This window comes from Taudactylus pleione, unplaced genomic scaffold (assembly GCF_031769625.1).
Source record: "Taudactylus pleione unplaced genomic scaffold, aTauple2 ptg000125l, whole genome shotgun sequence".
In the NCBI taxonomy this organism is placed as follows: Eukaryota; Metazoa; Chordata; class Amphibia; order Anura; family Myobatrachidae; genus Taudactylus; species Taudactylus pleione.
Window position 1 is genome coordinate 7,195,689 of NW_028284527.1, and position 22,510 is coordinate 7,218,198.

General features: G+C 41.1%; 1 protein-coding gene across 2 annotated transcripts in view; it reads right to left on the reverse strand.

The window, feature by feature from the left end:
• LOC148523927 (chitin synthase chs-2-like) overlaps positions 1–22,510 on the reverse strand; it is a 196,061-nt gene that overhangs the window by 14,014 nt on the left and 159,537 nt on the right. For both annotated transcript variants that reach the window (XM_088472539.1, XM_088472538.1), the window contains exons 13-14: positions 16,750–16,860; positions 15,900–16,117 (exon numbers count right to left, since the gene is read on the reverse strand). In XM_088472539.1, the coding sequence (XP_088328665.1) occupies positions 15,900–16,117; positions 16,750–16,860 (329 nt within the window). The remainder of the gene's footprint in view (positions 1–15,899; positions 16,118–16,749; positions 16,861–22,510) is intronic.

Genomic DNA, 22,510 nt, shown 5'->3' on the forward strand with positions numbered 1-22,510 from the left:
TAACATAATTAGATTCATCTACCAACTGTCTGGAGACCTCATTGATATAATCAATTCTGTCTAAATGCATGATACCCCCGCCCTTATCAGTGGGACATATCATGATCTCCCTGTTGTTCTTCAATGCAATAACAGACTGTCCCTGACTAGGAGTGAGGTTGGAGAAAGAAGTTTTCTGCTTGGCAATTAAAGGCATAGCATCCTTTTTCACTAAGGAAATGAATGTGTCAATAAAGGGAATATTAATATTAGGTTCAAAAGGTACTTTTAAGTTTAAACTGCCCCAAGTTTTCAATCTGATTATCCTTATTACCAAAGAAGTGTTTTTATTTTAATTGTCGCTGAAATTTATATAGATCCAGCTCAATGTCAAACGGTCTTGCTAATACATCTGTACAAATGTTAAACCCTTAGATAACACATCCATCTCACTTTCAGTTGGAACATATTTAGACAAGTTAAAAACTATTGTTTCTTCCTACTCCTGCCTCTGTTTGGTGTAAATTTGTTTTTTTACTTGTTTCTCCTCCCTCCCCTCCTACAAGGTTTCCATCTAAGATTTTTTCCAGACCATGCAGGGGAGTTCTTTCTTTTAAAAAAAAGCCCCTTAGTATTACTGTTGTCTGAATCACTGTAAGAAGTCTGTGAATCCAGATCAGTATATACTCTATTGGCACGCTGTTTCCTATTACTTTGTCCTGTCCTCCAGGGGCATCTTATATCCCTTCCTTGTAACCATTGATACACTCTCACTTCTTTATAATCATCACATACATTTTCATACTTCATTTTTTAAAAGACAACAATTCTGTTGTAAAAGAAGCCACAGACATCTCTAATTTAGACAACCATTCTACATCTTTGTCTTTAGAAAATGTTTCCAAACCGGTAACCTCACACAAAGCAATTTCTTTCTCCAATGAGCTGATCTCTAAATTGACTTGTTGAATGACTGATATCATGAGATCTAAGGAACATTGATTTAATATCATGCACCATTGGCAACAAAACTGTTTGTAGTTTCTGCCCAAATTCGGCTGTTTTTTTATCCTAAAACCATGTGGTATTAAGTTCTCCTTATGATACTGCGAAAGGGGCAAGCCGTGTAATGACAATTCTACATGTCTCTTTTTCAATTTAATAAGGTCATTAAAGACTTCCTTTGGACATCAAATTGCAATACATCTGTGTTGGAAAATAATATTTCAGAAATATTCTTTTCACAAAAGCGCTTAGTGCCCATCAGGTCAAAAGTGTCAGCCATTGATGCATCCATAGTTGTTTTAAAATCACTTGAAAAAAACAAAACAATTTGCACACTCAAGCTTGTGACAATGGTAGGGTGCATGACCATTAAGAATTAAATATAGCATCAGTCCAATAACAGACGATCAGCACACCATTTAAATGCAAAAAATATCTTTATATAATGCAGGGCATGTATCCCATGATCAGTTCCACAAGGCATTAACGTGCAAAATCTGCATAAAGTGCAGTCTCAAAGAAGGAAAAAGCAGTTTCCATATCATCATGGCACATAATAATTATCATTCCATGTGTAGATCAGGGTGAGCAGCCCAATGCCCGACAGCCGTTTCGGTGCACACAGGCACCTTCTTCCCGGGGCAGCGTGTTAAACAACAAGCTATCTGTGCTTCATATACTTACCTAGCCACCTGTTTACACCCACAATCATCCTTCAAACATGTGCTCACCTGTGTAATGCCGCCAGCCACCGGAATCTCAATCCAGGCTGCACGTGTCATTGGAAGTGACGTACTCTACAACTTCCTCTGATGGTGGAACGCAAGCTAAGTCCTGCATTACCAAGCAATGTCAGCCTGATAAACAGGCAATAGCGCACGCAGTCCGAAACCAGAAGTGCTGCACTGTGAGGTTGTAGCCAGCGTTGCTAAGTAATGCAATCAGGCATTGTTAACTAACAAATTCACTTTTAGCATAATAAAGCATTACCACAATTTTAACGCATGATGTCATAGGGAAGGGGGAGAAAGACAGGTGAACAGGCTTCATATACTACATACATGCTGCATGCATATAAAATATATGATATAAAATACAAAAATTACATAAAAAATACAATGAGGAATAACTAGTTATAAGAAACAAGACAAGATCAATTCTTCATTTAAACCCCTGCATGGTCTGGAAAAAACCTTAGACGGAAACCTTGTAGGAGGGGAGGGAGGAGAAACAAGTCAAAAAAACAAAATCACACAAAACAGAGGCAGGAGCAAGAATAAACAATAGTTTTTAACTTGTCTAAATATGTTCCAACTGAAAGTGAGATGGATGTGTTATCTAAGGGATTAACATTTGTACAGACGTATAAGCAAAGACCGTTTGACATAGAAGTGGATCTATATAAATTTCAGCGACAATTAAAATTAAAACACTTCTTTGGTAATAAGGATAATCAGATTGAAAACTTGGGGCAGTTTAAACCTAAAAGTACCTTTGAACCTAATATTAATGTTCCCTTTATTAACACATTCATTTCCTTAGTGAAAAAGGATGCTATGCCTTTAATTGCCATGCAGAAAACTTCTTTCTCCAACCTCACTCCTATTCAGAGACAGTCTGTTATTGCATTGAAGAACAACAGGAAGATCAGGATACGCCCCACTGATAAGGGCGGGGGTATCGTGATCTTAGAATTGATTACATTAATGAGGTCTCCAGACAGTTGGTAGATGAATCTAATTATGTTAAATTGAGAATGGATCTGACTTTAGTCTATAAAAAGGAAATGATAATGTGATCAATTTGGGATTGAGTAATCGCTGGTTGGATGAACCCACAGCTAGATTTCTCAAATAAGACTTTCCAGTAATACCATTAATTTACGTGCTTCCTAAGATCCACAAGACTCTACACAATCCCCCGGGGAGGCCAATAATTTCCTCCAGGGTTCATTGTGTCAGAGTCTTTCACAGTATGTGGATTTCTGGCTCCAGCCCGTGGTACAGCAGACAGATTTTTATTTAAAGGATACGACTAATTTTTTTAACAAATTGAACACATTATCTATACCTTCTAGTGGCGTTTTATTGGTTACTTTCGATGTTGTAAATTTATATACTAATATACCGCATGAGGAGGGGATGGAGGCTGTGAGAGAAGCGGTTGCCTCCAGTCCACACTATAAGGGTCCACCTGTTGATTTTTTGATGCTCTTGATTCATATTATTTTGCACAAAAATTATTTTTTATTTTATAATGAATTTTTTTTGCAATGCCGGTGGAACTGCGGTGGGTTCGAATATGGCCACGGCGTATGCTAATTTATACATGCAAAATTATGAGTTGAAATATATATTAGCACATCCATTATCTAAGTATAGTTTCTTTTATGTTAGTTTTATAGACAACCTTTTTGTGGTATGGACTGGAGGTGAAGTGGATCTCCTTGCCTTCTTTAATGATTTGAATTCCATCGATAGTACCATTAGATAAACTCTGAAATTCAGTTTATCAATTATACATTATTTAGATGTGATGATTAAAATAGACAATGGTCATTTTGACACATTAGTTAATAATAAAGCCGCCAATACAGGTTTTTAGCATAATCATGGCCAAGGTTATGGGCCTACCCACCATATCCAGGTAACCTCTTCAGGGTAGGTCCCTAACATACTAGGGTTCAAATCCAGAGGACAGGACCCCCCAAATTGGCCCAGCTAAGCTGCCCCAGGGCACCGCTATAGTAAGAAAAGTGCAGTGTAAAAGAGATAGTTAAGAGCAGCCATTGCTGCATATAAAGAAATTAAAATAAAAAGGTGAAGTACATGTATAATAGACAAACAGTGAAGGGTTAAAATGTGTTATACAAGAAAAATGTGTTATAATGCGGTGCCCTGAAACAGATCAACCAAAGCAATCCAGGGGGACCCACGCCCCAAAAATGAACCAAAGTTGCACTACAGTATATAACTTGTAGGACTTACCTAGAATTGTGCCTAATACCAGTGTGCATAAACATTACCAGACTACATGCTTTTAAAACCAATAAGGAAGGGTGCTAATCCAGAATGAGGGAGTCTCCTTTCCCTCAGATGTGCAATAAAGCACATTAAATGGAGTATATGGGAAAGATTCCTGGACTGCACAACCCTGAATATGTATAATGGGAGGTGCTACCTGATGAGACTAATTGCAGGCACAGAAACAGACAAATCTCAGGTGCACAACTCCAAATTATTTATAATATATAAATGCAATAAAATTTTGCAATCAATAGAGGATTTTAGCATAATCATGGCCAAGGTTATGGGCCTACCCACCATATCCAGGTAACCTCTTTAGAGTGGGTCCCTGCAATTAGTCTCAATTAGTCTTTACTATTAAAGTGTATGTGTTTAGTTTGATCTACACTATCTTTTGTATTTTTTTCTCTGTATCCCCCCACACCTATGGTACTTGACTAGTACATAAAGAGGGGTGATATTTAATCTTTAGATTCCTTCAATGATTACAAAGGGCTATCTATGGATTTAATTGGATAATCCAGTATACAGCTGAATCATATATGGTGATTATATTTTTCCCCTTTTTATTCTGTGTGAACTTGTTTATTGGGAAAGCGCTAGAAGGTTACTTACATTTATCTGTATATTCTTCTGTTACTTAAAGAGTTGGGTGTGACTCTTTTTGTACTGTCACCTACTTGCTGCACTTCACAATTTCATTGCACACCGATTGTCATAATCTATTCTATTAGTTATTTCTCATGTCAGCTTTTTCTTTTTTTATTGTATTTGTTGTATAATTTTTATATTTTATATCAGTATGCAGCATGTATGTAGTATATGATGCCTGTTCACCTGTCTTTCTCCCCCTTCCCTATGACATCATATGCTCTAATTGTTTTAATGCTTTATTATGCTAAAAGTGAATTTGTTAGTTAACAATGCCTGATTTCATTGCTTAGCAATGCTGGCTACGACCTCACAGTGCAGCACTTCCGGTTTTCGGACTGTGTGCGCTATTGCCTGTTTATCAGGCTGAGGTTGCTTGGTAACGCAGGACTTAGCTTGCGTTCCACCATCAGAGGAAGTTGTAGAGTACGTCACTTCCAGTGACACGTGCAGCCTGGATTGAGATTCCGGTGGCTGGTGGCATTATAGAGGTGAGCACGTTTGGAGGATGATTGTGAGCGTAAACAGGTGGCCAGGTATGTATATGAAGCACAGATAGCTTGTTGTTTAACACGCTGCCCCGGGAAGAAGGTGCATGTGTGCACCGATATGGCTGTCAGGCATTGGGCTGCTCACCCTGATCTACACATGGAATGATGAGTATTATGTGCCATGATGATATGGAAACTGCTTTTTCATTCTTTGAGACTGCACTTTATGCGGATTTTGCACGTTAATGCCTTGTGGAACTGATTATGGGATACATGCCCTGCATTATATAAAGATGTTTATTGCATTTAAATGGAGTGCTGATCATCTATTATTGGACTGCTGCTATATATATATATATATATATATATATATATATATATATATATAGTTGACGAACTCTAGTACCTTACTCTGGAAACTTAACACTATGTGGAGGGTCACTGATGTTAACCACACTCGATATCTCCAGCCTGTATACATGTATTCCACATGAGACTGGAGTACAGGCGGTGAAAAGACTAATCATTGGCAATTCTAAATATGAAGGATCAGACATAGAGTTTTTGAAAAATTCATGTAAAATTCATATATCTGGTAAAGGAGCTCAAGAGTGCAAAAGCCAAGGCTTTGGCTTGCACCAGGGATGTAATATTGGAACCCGTTAAACAAAAGTATTGAAAATAGGTAGTCCTTGGGTGAACCAATTCAACACAGTACTATAAGTGGTTATACTAACAAAAGGGCCTAACAGTTGTGGCCCCTTGTAACCACTGACCCAGAACTTCCATTATTGCATAATTCCCGAATTACATCAAGCTATACCTGCAGCGTTTTTACAATGCAAGAAGGGGTGTTTTAAGTGCATATGGTGCACTACCTGTAACTACCTAGATGAAATTTAGAATAGAATAATTTATTGTTGTCACTACAACATTAAAAAAATACATAAGTGAAATTATAATGCAGTACACTTACAACTCACATAAAAATAAAAAATACACAGTATTAAAGGTTCAGACTAACGATTACAGAAGGAAAAAAACTGTTATGCAACTTGCTAGTTCAGCACCTAAGACATCTATAATTTTTCTTGGAAGACAACAATGTAAAGAGCGAGTAACATGGATGGCTTGGATCAGAAATGATTTTCTCGGCTTTCACTATACTCCTCCTAGAGAAAATATCATCTGACTTTGAAGGAGATTGGCCAATAATTCTCTCAGCAGCTTTGACGACCCTATTCAAAGATTCTCAATCACGCAGCAATAGAAATTTACAAGCATTGGCTTTGATAAGCCAGCTGATTGAAGTCTTCGTAGACTTATACCCTAAGCTAACAGGTCATTGGTGGACAGCATCAGCTGACCAACGCCATGCTACCATTGGGTCAAGGGCAGCTAGGTGATGTGAAATGTCATGGCTGTATCCATGATGGCAACCATAGCAACCAAGGCACAGCGCAGCTCATGGATGTCCACATGGCTCTAAGTATAATGCTCAGCACATCACACTCCACCACACCTGGCGTCTGACCACCCGAGGGATCAGGGGAAGCTGGCGCTGCAGTGAGTAACGGCCGATCCTTGGCCGCAACCTGACAGTACTGCTGTATTCTGTGTTTATGGGACAGTAGAGACACTAAAAATCACCATATCACAAAAAAGTGGCCAGTAGAAAGAAACATATGTTTGTGGAGAGGAAAAAAGTCAAGTACACTCCATTGGTTGAGCCACATAAAATAAGTTTACCTTCACTTCACATTAAGTTGGGCCTAATGAAGAGTTCCGTGAAAGCTCTGAATAAAGAAGGCCAGGCTTTCAGTTATCTGAAGGAAAATTTTACCAAAGTTAATTGAAGCAAAGCTAAAATAAGGCATATTTGTTGTCCCCCAAATAAGGAAACTGCTTACAGATTAAATATTTAATGATAAATTGATGGAAATTGAGTCGGCTGCTTGGTCCTCCTTCAAGGCTGCTGTGTGCAGATCCTTAGGGAACAGAGAAAAGACCAATTACGTGTCCAGCGTGAATTAACTATTGGACAACTACAGTAATATGGGTTTTAGAATGTCACTTAAAATTCACTTCTTTCATTCCCAACTAGACTTTTTCCCTGACTACCTGAGTAGTGTAAGTGATGAAAAGGGAAAATATTTACACCAAGACATTCGGACAATGTATCGCTACTAAAGACATGGGGATCCTGCACAGATGTGGGACTACTGCTGGTTCCCTTTTAGAGAAACCAATGAGACCCTGTACAAATGGAAAGTGTCAACAGCCTATTTACCTACAGCAAAGTGACTTTACATTTTATCTTTTTAAACAATTACATTACGGCTAATTTGGATTTTTAAGAGTTTCTGAAGTTTACTTTCTGCAGTTTGTAGGTGTTTCTGTAGTGTTATTAGTATTTTATAAATTAATATGATGAGAATATTTACATTTTATAGATATTAATTGAAATTAAGGATGTGTGCCGGACCAATTTTGCTGGATTTGGATTTGGCTCTGATTCGTCATCTGGCTTTGGATTTAGATTTGATAAACCTGCCGTGACTGGATTTGGATTTTTTTTACAAAAATTGCCCAAAAAATCTAAAATCACATAATTTGGCCTTCTTTTTGTTCCTAGAGTATTATTAACCTCAATAATATGAATTTACGTCATTTACAGTCAATTTAGACCACCTCTTAGCTTACAATATTGTTTTCACCATTATTGGCTACAAAGCGACAGAGCAGCGGCATAGACACTGCAGTTTAAAGCACATCTATGAAACATTGCCACACAACAGTGGCATAAATGAAAGGTAGTGCGATATGGAATTATCCTTGGGTCCTCCCACCCACCCAGTGGAGTACGGCCAGCTGAGTCACAGTACTTGTATACACAGTGGGCTATGGCCCAAGGAGTCACGGTGCTTTTATACACAGTGGGCTACTGCCCAAGGAGTCACGGTGCTTGTATACACAGAGGGCTACTGCCCAAGGAGTCCCAGTGCTTGTATACACAGTGGGCTAAGGCCCAAGGAGTTACGATGCTTGTATACAGAGAGGGCTAAGGTCCGAGGAGTCACACTGCTTTTATACACAGAGGGCTAAGGCCCAAGGAGTCATGGAGCCTGTATACACAGTGGGGTACAGCACCAAAAAAAAAAAATATATTTTATATATCTTTTTAAACTTTTAACTTTCTTGAAAGTTTTGTTTATTATTTTAAACTTTTTTTTTTGTATACACAGCCCCATATGCACAGCCACTTTGCCAGCACAGCCACTTGTAAGTCTGGACACAGTCACTTTAATCAGCAGAGTATAGCGCAGCATACATTAGCATGCAGTGTGCCCCCTATACAGTCACTTTACCAGCACAGCTACTTGTGAGTCTCTGGACATAGCCACTTAATCAGCAGAGTATAGCGCAGCATACATCAGTGTGCAGTGTGCCCCCTTACACAATCACTTTGCCAGCACAGCCACTTGTGAGTCCCTGTACACAGCTAGTATCAATATCAGCAGAGCAGCATGCAGCGTGCTGAGCGTGGGAGTGAAATGGCGCTGAGTCCCAGTCTCGGGGACGTGAACTTTCGTGAGAATCCGAAGAGGATGATGTTTGGCATCGCAGTGGGATCCGTGTCAGGCAGGAACACCTGAGCCGTGGTCTGCCAGCACCCAGGACATGTGCCCCGGCCGACCCCCCCCTAGTTATGCCACTGGGTGCATGTCAAATGGTGGGATGTGTTTGCTATTGTCAAAGTTGCTTCTCTTGAGAGAAACAAAGTGGCTGACTTCTTTCCCTTACAGATTTTCTTCTATGAACTGAAGGGGAATTACTAATATTTGTGTAATATAATGGGGACTAGGATCTCTTTTTTTTGGGGGGAGTGTGAGCACATTGTCACAATACTAGCCCTATCACTGCTCTCATTACAAAGCTAAATACATACTTGCCCACAGGTTATGGGAGAGTAGGTAAGTATGGGTTAATGTGGTCTGTGCGGTGAGAGATTGTATCATCTTAGTGACGTCACTTACTATATTAATTTATTCACTGCATTGTCAGTTGAGAGTAGAAAATTCAAATGTACTCTGTTCAGTCTCTGTGGGAGAGATGTGTCAAATCTTCTAATGATGGCAAGAGAAGAAATTGAAACAGTTTTGCTGTTTGGTGCTGAACAAGTGTGCTGTCTGTTTTGCCATCCTGTCGAATAAACAGGACTTAGGTCTTGATTCAACTGGAACACAGTTGCTTATACCCACGCATTCAGATGATTGTTGCATACTGCGCATGTGTATGCATCGTAGTGCGTGAACCAGTCATTGCATTCGGCAGTAACTACGCAGACCCATTACAGAGTGATTGACAGGAAGTGCCATTTGTGGGTGGTGACGGGGGGGGGGGGTGGTCGGGGAAACGCAGGCGTGCCAGTGCATATTCAATGGCATCGCAGGGGCATAGACAAATTAGCCATACGCAGCCTGAAGCCTCATAGCGTGCGCTGAAGTAAGCAATTCCTGAGTAAGGTCTGACCTGCCTTAACTGTGCATGAGGCTTTGTTGGTACTCGATTGTACCGATGTTTTCCCCGTCTTGCTAAACATTACGGATGTGCGTGTCGGTGAGCTAATGAGCTCACCTAGGGCTCTATTTACTACAATCCGCATATTGAATGCAGATTGTAGTATGATATTAACGACTGAATTCAGGCAATATCACAAGGATTTTACTACAAATCCCTTGCAGGGACAGAGCTTGCGAGAAAGCTCTGTCCCTGCGAATCCCCTCCGCACACTAGTCACGGTATTTTCGCGCATGCGCCAACCGGCCGCCGCTGCTACCCCCCTGGTGCTAAGCCCCGCCCCCCGTGATCGCAGACCCCCCGCGACCCCCCATCCCTTAATAGCACTTACCTACATGATCCGGGCCTCCGGTGATGTCCTCCCTGCATCCGGTCAGGTGATATCCCATACTGCACTGGGACCCAATCACCTGATAAGGGCCGCAGTGCACTATGGGAGACCAGCTGACCGGAGGTGAGACATCACCAGAGGCCCGATCACCGGTCCCTGGAATCAGGTAAGTAAAAATCTCTCCCTGTTAGAGTGGAGCAGGAGTCCGGTAACCAGGGGAGACCCTGGATAACGCCACCTCCAGGTGGCATTATTATCACAGGGCCTCCCTAGGTATTTTTTTCACAATTTATTTGTAGTAACTTTGGCAAGATCAAATTTTCCATTACAATTATGGGAAATATGATCTGATTACCAAAAATAAGTGATACTTAGGGGTTGGAGTACAATTGTATGAATTCTACTCCAATTGCCCTGTAATAACTATAGGCGATACTAAAATAATGTGAAAAGGGTGTGAAAACACCCTTTTTCACATTATTATAGTAAAAATTATGTTAATAAATAGAGCCCTTAAAAAGGATGTAGAGAGGGAAATTATGAGATGTCCCAGAACAGAACCTTGAGCAGAGTGTAGTGGCTTTTGGCTTTGGCAGCAAGGAGATCATTGCCGACTTTTGTAAAGGCAGTTTCAGAGGAGTGGAGAGGACTGAAGCCAGAAAAAAGTGCGATGAGCAGGGAGTGGGAGGAAAGAAAGTTATTAAGGCAGTTGTAGACAATCCACTCAAGGAGTTTGGAAGCAAACAAGGGGAGAGAGATGGGGCGGTAGTTGGAGAGAGTGCTAGTATCAAAAGCGGGCTTATTAAGCATGGAGGAGACAAGGACATGCTTGAATGCAGAGGGGACAGTGCCTCATGTGATAGAAAGATTAAAGAGGTGGGCAAGATGGCAACAGGAGAGAGGTAGCAGAGGAGATGGGAGGAGATAGGGTCAAGGGGGGAGGTGGAAAGTGGAAGGATATGTAGCAAAATCCCCTTGGACAACATAAAAAATTGGATCTTTTGTGGATGTTGGTTTCATAATATTTAGTGTCTGCATAATTGTTTTTATTAGTGGGTTGTGCTCCAGTTCATGCACTGATCAAAGAGATCAATGTGTGAAATAGAAGCAGGTATGTGCCTGTCAGTTCCTGCCATTATTGGTGCTATAAATTACCCAATTGTGAATAGTGTTTTATTTTATTTCAATTTCTTTTATAAAGCCAATGGGCATACCTCCCTACCATCCTGATTTTGAAGGAGGTATGCCACTACTTCCACAGCACTGAAAAACTTTTATGGAAAAAAAAATCATCTGCTGGTGTTGTGGATATGCCCACCAGAGATAAGGTCATGCCCTTAGTTTGCCACACCAGTTCTCAATTTTGGAATCTCCCAATGTTGAGATGTATGAATTGGGGTACTGATGGATAGGAAATTTGGGGCTGGGGTATGTGGGTTACTTGTGAGAATACAAGAGTAATGGGTGTGCATGTAGAGGTCAGTACAGATGAGGACACAAAGTCATGTGATCTAATTAAAGCATAGGGAAAGCTGGAGTGTAGACTGTTGGAAGGGATATGGTGGAAATATAGTGAGGACCTCTGTAGAGGTTGGAGTGCAGAAGGACAGAATGAGGTCTGGGGAGTAATGTGGGTGATGTACTGGTATTTACAAGCTGGAATCACATAGGGGTATTCAATATGGAGCGAAAACTTTGTTTTTGCGATGTTTTCGCACCAATGACGTCATTTTCGGAGGTTTTGGTTTTACACCATATTCAGTTTCAAAGACTTTTTGCAGGTTTGAAAAGTCTTTGAAAAAAAACGGGGATAACTTTTCACCACTGAATAGGTGGCGAAAAAAAGTGCAGAATTGGGGTTTAGGGGTGCAGGCTTAAAAAAAATAGCCTGCACCCCTGGGAATGACATTTTAAAAATAACTGTGTCAAAAAAAGTTTCTAAAAAAAAATAGGGACACCCCAAAAAATTAATTTAAAAATTGAGGTAAAAAAAAAATTGAGAAAAAAGTGTTTAAAAATAGGGAAATAGGTTCAGGGCTATTCTGCAAGTATGCGGCAGGTGTTTTCTAGAATAGGCTATTAGCGGCAGGTGCATAGTTGCATACATTTTTAAAACTTATTTTAGGGACATAAAAATATGCTAGTACCCATTTTCATGTACCCCAAATTTGATGGGACCACTTAAAAAAACGAAAAAAAAAACCTAAGTGCTCTTCTGCAACACTTCTTCAATGTCGGGAAAAAACACCTGCTGCGGCTATTTAAATCTCAGATTTTCATTTGCAGGCTAAAACAGGGGTACTCATAGTGATCCCCCATGTTTTTACAACTTTAGGGGGGTCCTACAATTTATTCCAGGAAAATTAAGTTTTTTTACGCAGATCCCACTTCGCAGCGTCCCGTTTTCGTAGGTTTTATATTGAATACGGGGATAAAGCGGGATACTTTATCCCAGGAAAATCTCCGATGTGGAGCGAAAAGTCCAGCACGGACTTTTCGTTCCCATATTGAATACCCCTCACAGTGTGATGGGATCTAAAGAAAGACACAGGGCAGGCTGGGGTCCGCAGTGTAACGGGCTCTTTGTGGGGATATCATGCATGGCTCAATACAGACTGCATGTTTAGCACTATCATGGATCTGCTAATTCGCAATTTGTGTGTTCACTAGAATACCCACATGCAGTCTATGCAGCTAAGAGGAAACGTGAATACACCTTTCCTTCTGCTCTACATTTTGCACCCAAATCCACATGCATAGTGACACAAATTAATGCTCTTGACCTAATTCACTTCATATCTGCATTAAATGTACTGCTCTTTTATATAACTACACTGTAATCTCCTGATTTGACTGCCTCTGTATACAGAAGCACACTCACTTCAGCCCTAGACAAAGCAGTTCCAATCAAGGGCAGATCCAGAAGAAGGGGGTTGATCAGGGCAAAAACACACACACACACACACACACACACAACACACACACACACACACACACACTAAATTTCTCACCTGCCCACTTCAGGCAGGGAGAGGGCTGAGACTGTGCTGGGATGGGGAAGGTCCCTTGAGGCTGCTGCCGCTATGCAGTAGCAGTCTCTGCGCTCTCCCTGTCTGTACAGCAGCAAGCGGTAGTGGGCAAGAGATACATTTTATAGGGGGAAGGGAGCCCGTTCACCTCCACCCTTGAATCCGCCACTGGATCCAATCACCACATGGACATTCCAAACCTCAATGAAGGTACACCCCTTGAGTGAATTTTCTTCTGCCACATTCACTCTCACTATTTTTCATTTTTCTCACTGCACAGCCCTTTCCTTGGTATTCCAATTTGGCCTCCAGTATCATATCTACTGTATCCTGTGTACACCCAAATTTACCTCTCCATCTCTGGCCTCTCATGTTCTCTATTATCTTACATCACTCTCCCAGTTTCATTTTCCTCTTAAATTTACATCAACGTCAACATCACAACAATTTACAGGGGTAAACTTGCTAAAGGTCAATTACAATTGATATACATCGATGTTAATCAATTTAAAATTAATCTAAATTGATGTTGTGTTTCTGGGGCTAAATCACACATTTACAACAGAGAAAATTTTATTTGTTTTTTTGAGTGTTAGTTAATGTATGATTTAGCCCTAGAAATACATCGATTTAGATACATTTTGAATCGATTAAAATCAATTGAAATGGACCTTTAGTAAATTTAAACCCCAGTCTCCAAAGACCAATGTCTTGGTGTCATCCTGCCTTTGCCCTCTGCTTTATTCCTCACTTCCCATCTCTTCCCAGTTCTGTCATCTCCACATTTGAAATATAAGTAAAATACATTCTTTTCTTACCCAAGATGCAGCCAAAGCTTCTCTACTGCAATTTCCTCATAGTCACTCACTTAAATCCATTCAAAATACTGAAGGAAAACTTATAAACCTTGCTCCTCCACTGTAAATCCCTATACTGGCTCTATATAGCCTCCAAATTCCAATTAAATTTATCCTCACCAATGTCAGTCATTCAGACATATCTAATTTCATCTTGAAATTGTCTCTCACACCCACGTAGATCTGTCTCTAAGGTGATGTAGTCAGCATCCCAGCACGCGGGATGCCGATGGTCAAATTACCGGCACCAGAATCCCGACAGCTCTAGGATCCCAGCACCAGTATCCCGACCGCTGGCACCCCAAAGGTAAGTATTGGAGGATAGGGGAGGGTTAGGTTTAGGGTTAGGCACTAGGGGGGAGAGTTAGGGTTAGGCACTAAGGGGGAATGGTTAGGTTTAGGATGTGGGGAGGTTAGGTTTAGGGTTAGGCACTATGGGGGGAAGGTTAAGTTTAGGGCGTGGGGAAGGGGAGGTTAGGTTTAGGTACTAGGGGGAGAGGTTAGGTTTTCTCACCAGGGGAGGGAGGGTTAAGGGTTAGCGTTAGGGTACTTACCTGGTAGTGTCAGGATTCTGAATGTTGGGATGCTGCTGTCGGTATTCTGACTGGCGGCATCCCGACCACCGGGATCGCATACCCAACCCACCTTTATGCTGAGCCACACTCAGGGGCATATTTATTAGTTTTAGGTTCCTAGAGAGAGATTTAGCAAATCATGGCGAGAGATTAAGTACCAACCAATCCGCTTCTATGGTAACTGTTATATTTCTAGCACAGTCAGTAAAATGACAGTTAGAAGCTGATTGGTTGTTACTTTATCTCTCCAAGGTTTGATAAATCTCCCCCTTTACCCGATAATTATAATTTCTTATTGCTGCTTTGCCCGGCAATAAGTAATTAATGAAGGATTTAATAAAAAGCATCTGCAGGGACAATGGCTCCAAAAGGAGCTTTGTCCCTGCGGTATGTAAGAAGGGATATGACTGGTAACGCAATCACATCCCTTCTTTGGTGCTGCTGCGCATGTGCAGTTTGCTGACCACACATGCGCTGGCAGTCATTGCCTATGGATCCTTCTCCAGGCAAATGATATGTAAGCATACTTGCCTACCCTCCCGAAATGGTCTGGAGCCACCCGATAATCGGGTGTCGCTCCCGAACCCCCGGAAGAGGGGCAAGTCTCCTGGCCGGCGCAGCCTGCCCAAACTCCCTGCTTGCTTCCGCTCCCCACGCCAGTGTCACTACTTACCTGGTCAAAGTGGCTGGGTCGGGGAAGCTGATGACGCGATTCACGCTGCATCACATCATCATGGCCCCGCCCCTGGCTACACAATGCCGATAATATATGCATTGTGTAGTGGGGGTGGGACCGCAATGACATGATGATGCAAACAATGCTCCCTGTTCCACCCCTGAAAATGAGTCACGCCCCCTTTCCCCCCAACCGCTGTGCCGAGCTGGCTACCTCCTCCCGGAAGCGGCAACCAGATTGTCGGCAAGTATGTATGTTTGTAGCCTATACTGTAGCTACTGGGGACAGGTTCTGAAGCTTGGTGAATTCTACAATAAAGTAGTCCCCATGAAAACCTATGATAATTGCTTTCGCGATCAAAAATAGGAGGCTACAGCAGATGCCCCATACATACCTGTACATTTAGGGGAAACATTATATTTGCAGGTACCCCCTGAAAATGGGTGTTTTCAGGATATAAACCTCAAATATTAAATGATAAATAGGCTCTTCAAAGAGATTGTAGTATTAATTATTATTATTAATTTATTATGACCATCTTTTATGTATGTTCTGTTTTCCCACCTGTCACAATGTGGTTCCTCAAAAATCAATAACAATGATATATTAATCACTTCATGTTCCTGATTTAAAAGAAAATAAATAAATCCAGTAACAGAATGTGCTCCTATGACAGTATAAACTCACTTATTTCTTACCTATGGTACAGAAGGGCTCCGAACTGCACGAAGACCAAAAGGGCAAATGAAAGAAGGAACATGAATCCAATTGGATCCACATGCAATTTATCTGTCACTGATACAGTCCCATTTGGATAAACCTTGGGTAAATCAATGCTCACAGATGAGCCAATGATCTGCAGGATAAATGTTGCAACAATCCACAGCAAATTGATCATAAAGAATAGAAAGGTTACCTGTCAATAAAAAGAGCATAAAAAGAAGGCAATGTAAATCTAGTAATAATTGTTATATATAATAATTGTTATATATTATATATGAAACGGACTGGGTATGGGATAACAGTGCTTGGGATACCGGCGCTTGGGATCCCGGCGGTCAGAATCCCAAAATCGGCATCCTGACCAGGTTAAAATCCTGATGAGGAGAGGTGAGTATACCTAACCAAATCCCTAACCCTACTCTAACCCTCCCTACCCAGTGCCTAACCCTAACCTCCCACCTTAGTGCCTAACCCTCCCCCTAATGCCTAACCCTAACCCCTAACCCTCTCCCTCTAAATGGAGAAATGCATTCATGTACACCTTTATCAATTATCAATAATTTGTTGCTGACCATGTATTCAAAAACAGTTTTCAAAGCATGTATAATTGATAAAATGAAAATAGAACTGTATATTGTATAATGGAGATTTAGATTATGGCATTTTCCCTAGGAAAAACAGCATTTAGCTGGAGACCTCTCTCTTCGGATGCAGCACCTTGAACTTTCTATATTTTTGTAATAGAACACTTAGATTTCACACAGGGATATTTATTTAAGGTTACTTATTTTGCACAGACAATTTTAAGTACTCATTAACACTTACTTTATTTCTCAAAGACTTTAATTCTCTTTCAATCTCAGCCTGCTTTTGTTTATCTTCAGTAATGGGCTCTAGGTATTCTTTGATCAGGTCTTTCCAGAATCTTATTTCCTCCTAGAAAATAAATCAATGAATTCAGGATGTTAATTGTAGTGCAATATCTATAAAAAAATTAGCCATTTGTAAAAAAACTACCAGTCAATAGCCACCAGGAAAGTTTTTTTCTCCTCTACTTCATCCCTTTCTCTGTCCCTTCTCCTTTTCTCTACTGTCACCCCTCCTCAAACATGTCTTATTAGACAGTCCACTCCACTTTAGCACACTTTAGTAGTTAAGAACTATCTATTTTCAATGAACATTCCCAGATTTTGAGATTAGAAGTTAGATTTACAGATATGAGGTTTACAACGTGGTTTTTAAATCAGCATATGTAAATCAGATTCTGATTGTAACTGCAGAACAAAGAATGTATCAAACTGCTTTTTGCATGATATTGCCTGTGATGCGTGGTAATTATAGTGAAATAACCCAACACGCAGAAAAAAATAAATAGAAATTGTCATAGTGGACATCAGCTGTAAAATGGTCAGAGTAAGACTGGAGCCTCTTTGGGAGGTAGAACTATGGGCCTGATTCAGACCTGGTCGCAAGCGCTGAGCGCTCGCAACTGGGACGATGGTGGCCCACAGGGCATGCGCACGACGGAGCCGGCTCCGTCGTGCGCATGCGCGAGACCCGGCTAGCGACGGGCAATCCGTCACTCCGGGTCTCGCACCAAAGGAGGCGAGCTGTCGATGTTGAGTGACAGCTCGCCCTATTTGGTGGGCGGGCCGGGGGGGTGGCTGCCCAAATGGAGGCATTCCCGAGGGAACGCTTGCCGTTTGGGGGCGGTCCCACTGATGTCAGTGGAGAGCTTTCGGCTCTGTTGGAGCCGAAAGCTCTCTGGGGCTTGCGATGAACGAGACTCTACCACAAGGGTCTCGTCGCAAGCCCGATGGTCGCGATGGTCTTGACCACCGCGACCATCATCCTGGCCGCTCGCAATAGCTGTGGGTGGTGACCCACAGCTATGCGAGCTGCCAAGAGGCCGCTCAAAAAAAAGCCTGGCCCCGATTCAGAGCGAGCGCTCTGTCAGAACGAGCGGCTCTGAATCAGGCCCTATGTGTGTACTGGGGTAATGATAAAATATCAGGTGGTCCCTGTTACTAAGACCTCCAACCAATTTACCAAGGAATATAAACAAACATTTTAAAATAAGGCTTATTTGAAATAAAAACTCTTTCAAAATCAATAGTTCACAGCTTTCCCAGTAGCATCTCAGTGAGAAATCTGCTTTCACTTTAATTCATTGGGTTTTGGAATCTGTAAGAGAAGCTGCAAGTAACTGTTGAGCAGGAGCACCCACTTTTGACTTGATATAACGAACTCAAGGTGCAGGCAAGTTGTTATTACAGACTATTCCCACTGCACTATGAATATGACAATGCTGTTTCTGGTGGCTTTTTTGCTGTTTTGGTTTAAACGTTTAAAGTGTATTGGAATAATATGAAATCCCAACAAAGAAAACCTGTTGCATTAAATAGTAACACTCCTTTTTTTCGACACAAGATTGGGGATATCTGGGCTCTACAACTCCCCATATGTGGACAATTTTATTTATTTTACAAGTAAAAGTGGTATACTGTCAGTACATCTGGATCCTCTACCTGGGTGGCACAAGTCCAAAGTAGTGGGGAAGGTAATTATTCTTTTATTTGTTAAGGCCCCCCATCGAAGTGGTTAAATGCCACTCTTTGTCCTTAACAAAGGCGTTGAAGGTCCAGGAAGTAATACCTCACTCTGACCAGTAATTCCTTACGGCAATGTAGGGCCAAATTCAATTCACTGTGATGATGAATAGCCACGGGAGGGAGCTCCCGAAACTATTCAATACACCGCGCTGTTTGGGCGGCTAAAGGATTTCTTATCGCACCCCCCTGGGGATGCAAGGCGCAATCCGACAAAAGTGTCGGGCACGCAGCTGTTTGCTGGCTTAGCGTGGTGCTAACAGCCAAGCACCCGGCACTTTAGTCAGAGAATGCCGGTTACCTTGCCTTAACACCCAGGTTAAGTCGCGACAACCGGCATTCTCTGACTTAACCAATTCCCGACCAGGCAAACAGCGCTATTCATCATTGCACTGAATTGAATTAGGCCCAGAGAGTAAAGAGAGAAAACGTTTAAGGCTGCAGTGTAAATGTACCAAGTCTATCAAATCTTGGTTGTTGTACCTGTGTTTAGCCATCAATACTGTTTAGCAGTGTGGAAGAAATAATCATGAAGATTGCACAACCGGTAGAAGTAGGCATACCAGAAGTAGGTAGGAATATTAAGTAATGTCCAGCAATGCAGGAGGAAGCTATTCAGCCAGATTAAGTGTCAACCAGGAGTAGGGTATTCATACTGTATATTTTCAATGTTTTTGTGCTGCAGATTCCTTCCTGGAAACAGTGTTAATTTTGTTGCCAAAAATTTTGACTAAAGGTACTCATTATTTTAGAGGGCTAAATTGTATGATAACTATAATATAAAAATGGGGATTTTTCGCTGATGTTTTATTTTTCCCTATCCTATTATTTTGGACAAAATAATAAGATATTTCACCTGAAAACACATAGGAACCCTGTTAAGCTCATGGACCTATGTGTTTACACCATTGAGACTGTGAAAAAAGGCCCCTTTCGTGGATTGTTTTTCAGGACACATAAGGTCCCGAAAAGAAAGCCCCGATAAGTGTTGGCGTTGGTCGGATTTCGGGGCTAATTGGATAGCCCCGGGGATCCATTAGCACCTGAACAATGTTCAGGGCTATATTGATACTGCCCCAAAATGAAATTTAAAATCCTTGTCAAAATGAACACTGCTCGGGTCCTAGATTTACTTGCAAGTTGCAATGCCTGATCACAAGCTTTTGCTAAGCGGGTGTTTAGTGTTATGCAGGGGACCTGACAAGGGACCGTCACAACAGGGTAAGGGTCATCCTGGAGAGAGGTGTCTTCCTGAAACTAAACCGAGATAAAACTGTAGGTCAGGAAAATCACAGACTAGCTACATTTTTATTGAACTGATGTCCTTATTTGCAGTTTCAGCAATTTGGCTGTAATCAGTCAGTTTATATTTTTTTAATACTGTCTTTTACAAAGTTTTATATGTATATTCTACATACAATACTTTCTATTTTTAAAGTAGGATTACTTAAACTTTTAAAGAACAAGTATGTGTCCTAGATATTTGCAGAATGACCTGTGAAGGAAATATGAATGTGTATTGCACTTAGTAGTAGTACTACGGTAAGTCAGTATGTATATGATATATGGGAGGAGTACTACGGTAAGTCAGTATGTATATGATATATGGGAGGAGTACTACGGTAAGTCAGTAGGTATATGATATATGTGAGGAATACTACGGTAAGTCAGTATGTATATGATATATGGGAGGAGTACTACGGTAAGTCAGTATGTATGTATATGATTTATGGGAGGAGTTCTACGGTAAGTCAGTTCGTCCCTACCCTTCTTTGCACCTCACGGGTGGCTGTACTATTGTGGCCCAAATACCCATTTTTTTTTCACCCTGGGGGTGCGGGCGGTGCAGGCTGGCCTCGGGCACCAGCCTGTGTGAAGTGCCGGCTCCCTCACTGTGCTAGAAGCCAAATGCTGCACGTAATGCAGCACCCGGCTCCTGTCACTGCGGGGGAGCCAGCACTTTGGTGTCACCAGTCGGCTGGCACCCTGCACCCCCCTTGTAATGCCAATGAATATGTATATGGTATATTGGAGGAGCACTAGGGTAAGTCAGTATGTATATGATATATGGGAGGAGCACTACGGTAAGGGAGTATGTATACAATATATGGGAGGAGCACTACGGTAAGTCAGTATGTATATGATATATGGGAGGAGCACTACGGTAAGTCAGTATGTATATGATATATGGGAGGAGCACTACGGTAAGTCAGTATGTATATGATATATGGGAGGAGTGCTACGGTAAGTCAGTATGTATATGATATATGGGAGAAGTACTACGGTAAGTCAGTATGTATATGATATATGGGAGGAGCACCACGGTAAGTCAGTATGTATATGATATATGGGAGGAGCACTAGGGTAAGTCAGTATGTATATGATATATGGGAGAAGTACTACGGTAAGTCAGTATGTATATGATATATGGGAGGAGAACTACAGTAAGTCAATATGTATATGATATATGGGAGGAGTACTACGGTAAGTCAGTATGTATATGATATATGGGAGGAGCACTACGGTAAGTGAGTATGTATACGATATATGGGAGGAGCACTACGGTAAGTCAGTATGTATATGATATATAGGAGGAGCACTACGGTAAGTCAGTATGTATACGATATATGGGAGGAGCACTACGGTAAGTCAGTATGTATATGATATATGGGAGGAGTACTACGGTAAGTCAGTATGTATATGATATATGGGAGAAGTACTACGGTAAGTCAGTATATATATGATATATGGGAGGAGTACTACGGTAAGTCAGTATGTATATGATATATGGGAGGTGTACTACGGTAAGTCAGTATGTATATGATATATGGGAGGAGTACTACGGTAAGTCAGTATGTATATGATATATGGGAGGAGCACCACGGTAAGTCAGTATGTATATGATATATGGGAGGAGCACTAGGGTAAGTCAGTATGTATATGATATATGGGAGAAGTACTACGGTAAGTCAGTATGTATATGATATATGGGAGGAGAACTACAGTAAGTCAGTATGTATATGATATATGGGAGGAGTACTACGGTAAGTCAGTATGTATATGATATATGGGAGGAGTACCACGGTAAGTCAGTATGTATATGATATATGGGAGGAGCACCACGGTAAGTCAGTATGTACATGATATATGGGAGGAGCACTACGGTAAGTCAGTATGTATATGACATATGGGAAGAGTACTACGGTAAATCAGTATGTATATGATATATGGGAGGAGCACTACGGTAAGTCAGTATGTATACGATATATGGGAGGAGCACTACAGTAAGTCAGTATGTATACGATATATGGGAGGAGCACTACGGTAAGTCAATATGTATATGATATATGTGAGGAGTACTACGATAAGTCAGTATGTATATGATATATGGGAGGAGTACTACGGTAAGTCAGTATGTATATGATATATGAGAGGAGCACTACGGTAAGTCAGTATGTATATGATATATGGGAGGAGCACTACGGTAAGTCAGTATGTATATGATATATGGGAGGAGCACTACGGTAAGTGAGTATGTATACGATATATGGGAGGAGCACTACGGTAAGTGAGTATGTATACGATATATGGGAGGAGCACTACGGTAAGTCAGTATGTATACGATATATGGGAGGAGCACTACGGTAAGTCAGTATGTATATGATATATGGGAGGAGTACTACGGTAAGTCAGTATGTATATGATATATGGGAGGAGTACTACGGTAAGTCAGTATGTATATGATATATGGGTGGAGTACTACGGTAAGTCAGTATGTATATGATATATGGGAGGAGCACCACGGTAAGTCAGTATGTATATGATATATGGGAGGAGCACTAGGGTAAGTCAGTATGTATATGATATATGGGAGAAGTACTACGGTAAGTCAGTATGTATATGATATATGGGAGGAGAACTACAGTAAGTCAGTATGTATATGATATATGGGAGGAGTACTACGGTAAGTCAGTATG